At 40.1% G+C, this 9,561-nt stretch overlaps 1 protein-coding gene across 2 annotated transcripts in view; it reads left to right on the forward strand.

Annotated features, from left to right (window-relative positions):
• aasdhppt (aminoadipate-semialdehyde dehydrogenase-phosphopantetheinyl transferase) overlaps positions 1–4,871 on the forward strand; it is an 11,113-nt gene extending 6,242 nt beyond the window's left edge. The window contains exons 6-7 of one of the 2 annotated variants that reach the window (XM_051396596.1): positions 3,292–3,360; positions 4,610–4,871. In XM_051396596.1, the coding sequence (XP_051252556.1) occupies positions 3,292–3,360; positions 4,610–4,777 (237 nt within the window). In that variant the 3' untranslated portion in view covers positions 4,778–4,871. Of the gene's footprint in view, positions 1–3,291; positions 3,361–4,539 lie in introns of both variants that reach the window. The other variant, XM_051396597.1, reaches the window with a different exon arrangement.
• Positions 4,872–9,561: the final 4,690 nt, after the last annotated feature.

Consider the following 9,561-nt stretch of genomic DNA (forward strand, 5'->3'; position numbering starts at 1 on the left):
TGTTCCTTTAAAAAAGTAGTATAAGATTATGTAGAAAGAAATTCTTTCAAGTTTTAATTTCCTTCCTTCAGGCTGCATTTAAAGATATATTGTCAGGTTGAATACCGTATGTACTATGTGCATAGTTAATTTATACTTATACTATAAAATAAAGTTAGGCTTGTTAAATAAATACTACTTGGTTACATCTTATCAGTGGCATATTCTTTAGAGTAGTAATGTGTAAAACCCGACTCAGACTTCAGAAATCAGTGAACTTAAAAGCAGCGGTTCAAAGGCGTCGGCAGCTCTGCTGTGGGTTCCTCTGTGCTCCAGTGTCTGCCCCCTTGAAAGCATCTGCAAAGTGAATCACAGGTGGTCTTACAGAGAAATACACACAAGAGACTTGCAATAGGGGGGCTCTCAAGTGGCCCTCTAGCCCTCCTAACACCATGACAAGAGATTAGAGGAGTGTCAGAGCGGGAGAATCATCTGTTGCCATCACTCCTCTCACTCCTCTCCTATTTCCCATTTCATCTCCTCTTTTTTTGCTCCTCTCATCTTCTTCTTGTCTCCTCAACTTCATTTCACTCTCCTCTTCACTTCTCTCTTTGATGTTATATCTAATATCTCCTTCTCTTTTCTCTCTCCTCCATCATTTTACTATACCTCCTCTCCTCTTTCGCCTCCTCTCCTCTCTTCCCCCTGTATTGTTCCTCTCCATTCCTCCTCCTACTCCTCACTCTTCCCTTCATGCCCAGCGGCAGAGGGATTAACAAGTGCCTGCTAAAAGGTTACCACTGGTTTGAAAAGCCTGATGTTACATCTCCTCTCCTCTTCCCTCTCTTGGGGTCTTGGAGGCTTAATGCTGTTTTAGTGTCTGTGTTTTCACACCAGAGAATAACAGCTCACTTATATTGATCGCAGGTAGAAGGTAATGCATGTGTCCCCTTTTTAACTATAGATTGTTGGGCAAAGTGAAGTAACAGCAACATACAGAATATAGAGGTTGTTTTGGGAGCATGAAGGATGAAGAGGTGCAAGTTGTCTCAATGTGACATTTGGGTTTAAATTAGTTTCATCAGGTGTTTGAACATCACAGCATTTCCATATAGTATCAACACCTGTATGCTAGACCACAACACATTGGTCTGTTGTTGAATTAGACACTGACAAAATGCAAAATGTATGTAAAAATATAAAATTGTTTAAACTATTTTTTCATAACCAATATGGTTTGAGTCACTTGTCAAGCAAAAAAACATTTGCTGGTGCCAGAATGTTAATATATGAGCATTTACTGCTTTTCTGTGTGTTATGCGATTGTAAATGACATACCTTTGGGTTTTGACATCTGCAGATGTTACGTTGGGCTGTAGGTTTTTTGTAATTTCCATTTTGTTTGCAAAATAATGAATTGATCAAGCTAGAAAATAATTAGCACATAACTGACAATGAAAATTACCATTAGTTGCAGCCCTAATGATATTAATAATTATAAATATAAAACCTATTTCATCATAGATAGAGAGGTTTCCTTTAACAACATCCATATTAGCCAAACATTTTTTGGATTTAATGCTGTCCAAAAGTTTGGGAATAAAAAGTAAATATGGGTATAAATGTTATAAATATTATACACCAAAGAATGCAACTCCACAAAATGCCCCAGCTGGCAACGTTAAATGATTGATAATGACAAATACTAAATTTGTCCTCAACTCTGAATAACGATAGCAAAAACAACAACAATAATGATTGACACAGTGCTTTACATAAAAGCAAATCACAACATTTACAATCAAACAAAGATGGATACAATAAAATAGAATAAACTTAAAAACAAGATATGACAAGATAATAATATCCTATAAAATCAAGCCTAAAATAGATTATAATGTGTAAGGAGAGCTCAAGGATAAAATAAAATCTCACATTTTAGATGTTTAAGTACAATAAAGTGTAATGACACAAAGACGTGTGCCTCATAATGTACAGGCCGTCGTTCCAGACTGCACTTACACACCTCAGTGGAGCGCGTCGTCTCACTGTGTGTCCTTAAGAACAGCGACACACACCATTATTTGTGATCAGTGAATGATTGCAGTTGGGGTTAGGGTTACAACCTCGAGCTGAATCTATTTTTTGAATTTGTCGTATATACAAATAGACATGCTCAGAGCTCCAAGTGTTAACAGAGAGTGGAGATGAGCAGCAGTGCTGTTGACCGCGTGTCCTCTGGCTCACTGTGAGCTGATTGGCTAGATCAGAGTGCAGCGATGAGAATTACTTCCTGCTGACCTCTGGTGATGTCACCCCTGCAGCCTCTAGACACAAACACGGAGGGACATAATAACACACATTCAAATTACACTGTAACAAAGATGGTGCTTTCCTCTTTTTTGACAGCAAAATTGCTAAATATTCAGATTTAAGTCCAGTCCCTGCTGATACAGTGATACAGAGCTTATCTCTATGCTCCCGCACTGTCTGCCATTTTATAACTAACCCCCCACTACACACACACACACACACACACACACACACACACACACACACACACACACACACACACACACACCACCTGTTACTCCCACATATACACACTCAGCTATTGGCCTTTAATGTCCAAGTGTATTTTTGCCAGTTACAGAGGCAATTGCAGCACAAATTGTATTTTGAGTTGACGTTATAGAGTGGATGAAGTATTTCAAACCAAATCTCTTTTGAATGGATGTTTTTAGGATAACTAAGCCTCAACAGGATAGATTTACAGTGTATATATTGTATAATATAGGACTAGTAAGGAGGCAAACAGTGGAAAAAATCCTCCCTTGACTCACATAAGCAAGGCTGGAAGACTGGATATGGATCTGATTTTGCCACATGTATTAATTATATATGCTGCAGAATGGATTTATATCTTCAAGCTAGGCGCTGACATTTTTCAGTGAATACATTTACGCTTGATGTTTCCTGTTATCGTATGCACCCGTTTCTGCTCGGGAAACAATGTGTGACTTGTAAACGCAGTGGTTATGTGACCTTCACTCACTGTCCTTCGAATTGATGCGCGAGATATTTACATGCATGTATTCAATGAATTATGCAAAAGTGGCCGCTGATAAGGATGCACATATGCATTATTTGTCATATAGTATTTGCTCTATATTTTATGATATGATATTGCATTCTATAGTATTTGCTCTGAATTTGAATGTGAAGGAGAATTTGTTTATGTAGTATGACATGCAGGCTGTTTATTTGCATGTGCTGAGGCGTGTGTGTTTACATGTGTGTGTATGTCTGCAGGAGAGCCTCCTGGATGCTGACCATCATGTTGCTGTAGCACTCGGACCAGCGGACAAGCCAGCCTCTGCAGTAAGGACACATAACATTCACATTTTCGACATTTGACAGTTGAGCTCATTCGGAATAACTGATCATTTTTCTCGGGATGCATTATTAAAGGGACATTTTCAAAAGTCATGTAAGAGATGTTTCATTTGTAGCCATAACGCTGCACAGTTTTCTATGTGTCTCTAATACCCCACCGAAGAGGCACTTAAAGAACCAGTGTGTAGTATTTTGTGGCATCTAGCACACACTAGCAAACACACAAAAAACACGAGCTCCCCTATTTAGAGACAGTGTTTGGTTTGTTCCTACTGGGTTACTGTAGAAACCTGGCGGGCTCCATATAGCTATAGAACTGGTAAGGTAAGAAGTCAGACCACTGGATGTCAGAAAAAAAAAAAGTTAAGTTACTCTTTACAGCCGCTATAATAAACATTTCTTATAAAAACAGTGAATCAGATGACAATGTGACAATATGATCACCAATAGTGATGAACCTGCAGAGAATTATTATATTGTTTAGCTGTCCAGCCTGCAACTTTACTGTTTTGGTTCACTCTCACCGCACTCATTGCGTCTTTTTTGGCAACAGCAGGAAGTTGTTTTTATTAAAAAAAGCTCTATAAACCCACTGTACAAAACCTGGTCAGCACCAAACCAGACATACAGAGACAGTCGGCAACCAGCTGGTGAATACAGTGGAGCTGTTAGCAGCTGAAGAGCCAGACATTTCTCTCAGAAGTTGGTAGAGACCAATAACAGAGCTAAAAGAGAGAACTTACATTCACCAGGTGACTAGAAACATATCCATTGGTACAGACTTTAGCTTAAACAGTACACAACAGGTAGTCTCACTATACTACAGTCGTATGTATAAAACACCTCCCGTATGTGCAAGAGCCTAACAGCATATTCTAATTCACAAATTAGCCTACAATCTATAATCTCAGTCAGACATTAGTAAAGAAACAAGTTGACAATAAATCAATCAAGTAAATCAATGAAATGGACCGAAAATGATAATTTAATAAAGTTTTAAGTAATTTATTAAAAAAGAAATACAAACATTTGTAGGTTTAATCTTTAATCCAATAATGTGAATCTATAATGTACATAAATCTCTTATCATTAAAACCAACTGTTGTTTAAACACTTTGGTCTCTAGAAACATGTAATGGCAATTTTTCTATTTTCATTTTACAGGCTAAATAATGAGTCATTAATTGAAAAAATAATCACTACACTCAGTGATTAAAGACTCTCTTCTTCTCAGCCTCTTCGTCCATCTCTTCCTCCTGCCACCACATTCACGCTGCTGTCGTTCAGTGACCTCATCGCCTCCGCCTCACCTCTGACAGAGGAAGACTCTGCCTACTGGGACAGCTTCAAGATGAAGGCTGAAGTTCCACAGAGACAGAGAGATACACACACATCCAAATGACCACCTGTCTTACACTGACACTCACCTGCCACACACACACACACACACACACACACACACACACACACACACACACACACAACAAAACACACAAAACACACACACACACACACACACCAGAAGTGCCAAAAAAAGAGCACACATACACTGACACTGAAGCTGCTTTCTCATTCAACACAAGTCAAGTCCAAACAGTCAAGTTTATTTATAAAACCAGAAATCACAGGTTTGTCTCACAGGATTTCAGGATCCATACAGCATCTGACACCTTCTGTCTTCAGGTTCTCGCGGTTATAGATCCACTGTGGGTGGCGCATGGATGACCACATATAGAGTGGAGCAAAGTTAAATGAATATGATGTATGTGGGCAACATAAACACAAAACAAGAATTTTCCGTTTTTATAGTACTGACCTTTAACATTCAACTTGGATCCTTTTTTTTATCAGTTTCGTGTTCCCTATCATGGTTAATGATGATTTTCGAGCCCTCAAACAACACACTGATCGCAAGACATTCCTCAAATGGTGTATATAGTGTATAATATGTAGGATAAGAAATGCATAATTCACAGATGAATAGGTGATGATTTATTGAATATATTTACTTTTGAGTCAATTTCCTATGTGGATCATAGATGCAAGGATCAAATAAACGGCTGCAGTGACAATGTATGTCTCTTCACAGTCATTTTTCCTCTCAAGGGCTCTGTTTTTTTAAAACTTTAATTTCTTTAGGTTTTCCAGCAGTAATTGTGAGTTTAGTGCAAAGTATCCAAATATTCTGGTGGGGTTTTTTCTCCAAGTTTTTGACCTTTTCAAACCCCTCAAAATCACTTTATTTTACATGGGATTTTGCCATATTGTGTCATACATATATGACACAATGTTTTTTAACATCGATTTCTTGATCCAACCATATATTACTCAGCACTGTGCCTTTATGTGTTGTTGTGTGTGATGCTTGAGAGTACAGCTAAATACCTCTCTGATCTCTCTCTCTCTCTTTTTAACTGTCCCCATGTTATCTTGCATTCATTTTCTCTTTTCTGTCTTCCTCCATGTTATCTCTCCCATTTCTTTCTTTCTTTCCTTTTCTCTGTCTCCATCTCGTCTCCATCTGGTACCGTAGCTATTTTAATTGAGGACATTTAGTTGACCATCTCTCTCTTTCTTTGCGGTTCATTCTCGTAGGACAGCTTGTACATTCGGTAGCAGTCTACACATTTAACCCTTCTGTCTGCATCTCATTACTTTAATAGCAACATATAATCATAAGCTTTCCCCCCCTGCACACGCAGATGAAAATGACTGGCTTGGAAGTTAGAGGTCAAGTGATATGTACATGCAGTTGCGTATGCATCATGTTTGTGACATTACACACAGCACCTCCCCTTCTCACCCCTCAGGCGAACAGATACATAAACACTAGAGGTGACAGCTGCAATGCATTTGGCTTTGTTACCGTCATTTTTTATGCAACGTAGTGAAACCAAGCTTAATGAATTATCTCGATGCCAAAACTAATGGGAAGTTGAGTTCATATCAACAACAGATACAGAGACAGACAGACATCCTAAGAGCAGGAAAAACACATCATTGGTAATTATATTTCTGATCGACAAATCTAGAATTATCTGAACTGCCATGACCTCACACACACACACACACACACACACACACACACACACACACACACACACACACACACACACACAAAAAAAAAGACCCTGACACTTGACTTACTGAGCTGTGGTACGTGGACATGAGATGACATGGACCACGACCTGTACACCTGCTGCTATCTTTATGTCAGATATCCCTCTTTCTTTATTTCCTCCACCTTCTTTCTATCTGTTTTTTATGCCTAGCCTACAGGTGAATTATGGGTATTGATGAAACGGCAACCTGCTGTCCAGATGGTTTCGTGGAGGTCCTTTGTCAGTGTTTTTATGTGTGACACACACACACACATACACAAGTATAGATAGTACAGTGTGTCAGTGAAAAAGTGCAGTCATTCAAGTCCATGTTTATGAGCATGCAGGGTGTATTCTGTGAGTGAAAGAAATAGAGCTTGAAAACACACACAGACATACAGTTATTGCCTCCAGCTGGAGCGAATTAGTTTGCCGTCTTAAATCTTGTGTTCTCTGCAGCAGTGAAGGAGGAGAGAGGCGGCAGCAGGGTCAGACTGGAGTCACACAGGCTTTCCTAAGAGAGACGCCATTTCTAGTTGCCTCAGGTTTATTGGCATGTCGGAGAGGATGGAGACAAGAGTGCTTTGGGCATCAGACTGATAATTTACCCTGAGAGAAGAGAGGAGACCCTGCTCAGGCTGCTGTTGAGGATAAGAGCAAAGTTTCTTTTGGAATAGGAGGAGGACATGTTGTGCCACATCTGGACTTTCACTGGCACATTTAGAATAAGTTCAGAGTTACATAAATGTTTTTTTAAGCCCCTGCTTTACAAGTAATACCATTTTGTACCATGACAGTTACGCTTTGTGTTTGAATAAATCTCTTCATGTTAATTAAACACGGAAACTATGTAGGAAGGGATAAAGTAAAAAAAAAAAAAAACCTGACTGTATAACGAAGCTCATTTACTGAGCAGATACATATAGACTTGTTAGCCATGTTTGCATCACAGCTCTAGAAATATCAATGTCAGAGGACCAGGACAAGAACTATGGGATGGATTGCCATGAAACATTCATGTTCCCCTCAGGATGAATTGTTATAACGTGACGTTTTATCTAGTTTCATCATCAGGTCAAATTTCAATTTGTCAGATACATGCAAAATGACATTCCCATCAGTATCATCTGTACTTTGTTTAGTGCTAACCTTATATATATATATATATATATATATATATATATATATACTGTCAATGGTGCTAACAGAGTGCTGCAGTAAGGAGTCCTTATAATTGAGTGAGCATTTTTACACTTCCAGGTCCCTCAGCATGCCAAACACAGCGACTTATTTACTCCACGGTCCATCTACAATATATTCTTGACAAAAATAATTTATACTTATTTTCATTCTGGCTGAGAGAGGAGAAGATCGATACCACTCTCATGTCCGTGCATTGAATTTGAAGCCAGCAGCCGGTTAGCTTAGCAAAGCATAAAGACTGGAAACAGCTAGCCTGGCTCAGTCCAAAGGTAACAAAATCTGCAACCAGTGCCTCTGTTTTTACATTTTGAATATATGAATTTAAAAAACAAGATTTATAACTAAGCTTTTGAGGTCCTGGAACTCAGATTTTGTTACCTTTGGCCATTGCCAGGCTAACCTGTGTGTTATGCTAAGCTAAGCTAAGCTAACCAGTTGCTGGTTGTGATCATCAATTTTCTCATTCAACTCTCCACCAGGAAGCAAATAATCCCATTTCTTAATATGCAGAACTATAACTGAGCATGTTGGCAAGCTGATCTTACCATTTAGCTCACCGCACCACTGAGCCTAAGTACAGCCCATTGACAATATATATCAAAGAGCTGCTAGCATTGCTGCAGACTCTTAGGGCTCTATCTTGCGCATTGACTTTGTACACTGGCACTTGTATAATTCCTATTTTGCACTCAACGCACATTGAAATCTTCCCTCCACCGACGCACGTCCTTAAATTAGGGAATGAACTTGGGGTTCGGGGGGGTTCAGCGAAAAGAGGAGGCGTGTTCCGGCGCAAACGTTCCCTGGTGCTATTTTGCTGTTTCAGAAAACAATTCCGCCACAGACCAGGAAAGACCTAGTCTAAAGTCAGTGGCGCTTATTCAGATGCTATTTTAAGGGCGCAGACTTGAGGTGATGCGCCTGAGAGGCCGCAGCAACATCGCCACCCGGTCAAGACGGGCATTAATACTTTGCCGCATCCCGGACAGCTCCCGCTCCAGCATGTCAAACCCGGTTTGCTGCAGGAACGGGTGGTCCTCCGGTGTGTAGCGGGTCTGGATCCTCTGCACCTTGGTGTTTGCGCTGCTCCCTCCTCAGCTGGCCCTTGCGCACTGTTCGGCCCGTGCGCAATGCTCCCGAGGCCAGGGTCTTCTTCCTGCGAAGCTGCGTTACATTGTTTGGATTTATTGTATGGCTGTGTTACATTTATTTCATGTCAATAATGTCACTTCTCGGTATTTTACGGCCCTGACGAGAACGTCGGTCTCCTCGGCTGTGAACCGCTCCTGGTGTGCGCCTGGCCAATCCGCCATTATAATAGCAATCCGCCTTGGAACAAGCACGCCTGCTTTTAAAGGGAATGTGAGATGACGCTCTGATTGGTTTGTTACACCCAAACCACACCTATGACTAATGTAGCTACTTCAGACCAACCCATTTTAGATGAGTCATTTATCCCGCCAGCATAATAGCAACAGCGCCCAAGATCCGCACACACAGCTACTTGCGTTTTGCGTTTGATACTTGCGCTTCAGATCGGCAAGATAGGGCCCTTAGTTTTTGTTTTCAATCTGATTTTAGGAGAATGATTACTCAATGAAGGTCACATATTAGCAGAACACACAGTTATATTTGGTTGCCAACTCTTGTTTCGGAGAAAGGCAGTTAAACATGCCGGATTTAAAAAACAATTTATTCCTCAACCACTGCAGCTGAAGAGCAAGATTGAAGCTGAAGCCTAAAGTGATTTACTGTGGTGTCAAAGACCAGACTTTGTTATGTCTGTCTGGCCAGCTGGAAAACATACTCAAAGGTTTTTTTCTCATGGACACTTGATTCTTTGGTACTTCTAAGGGAGTGGGATGCTACTTTGATGTAGCTG

Source organism: Dicentrarchus labrax, unplaced genomic scaffold, assembly GCF_905237075.1.
Source record: "Dicentrarchus labrax unplaced genomic scaffold, dlabrax2021, whole genome shotgun sequence".
Classification (NCBI taxonomy): Eukaryota; Metazoa; Chordata; class Actinopteri; family Moronidae; genus Dicentrarchus; species Dicentrarchus labrax.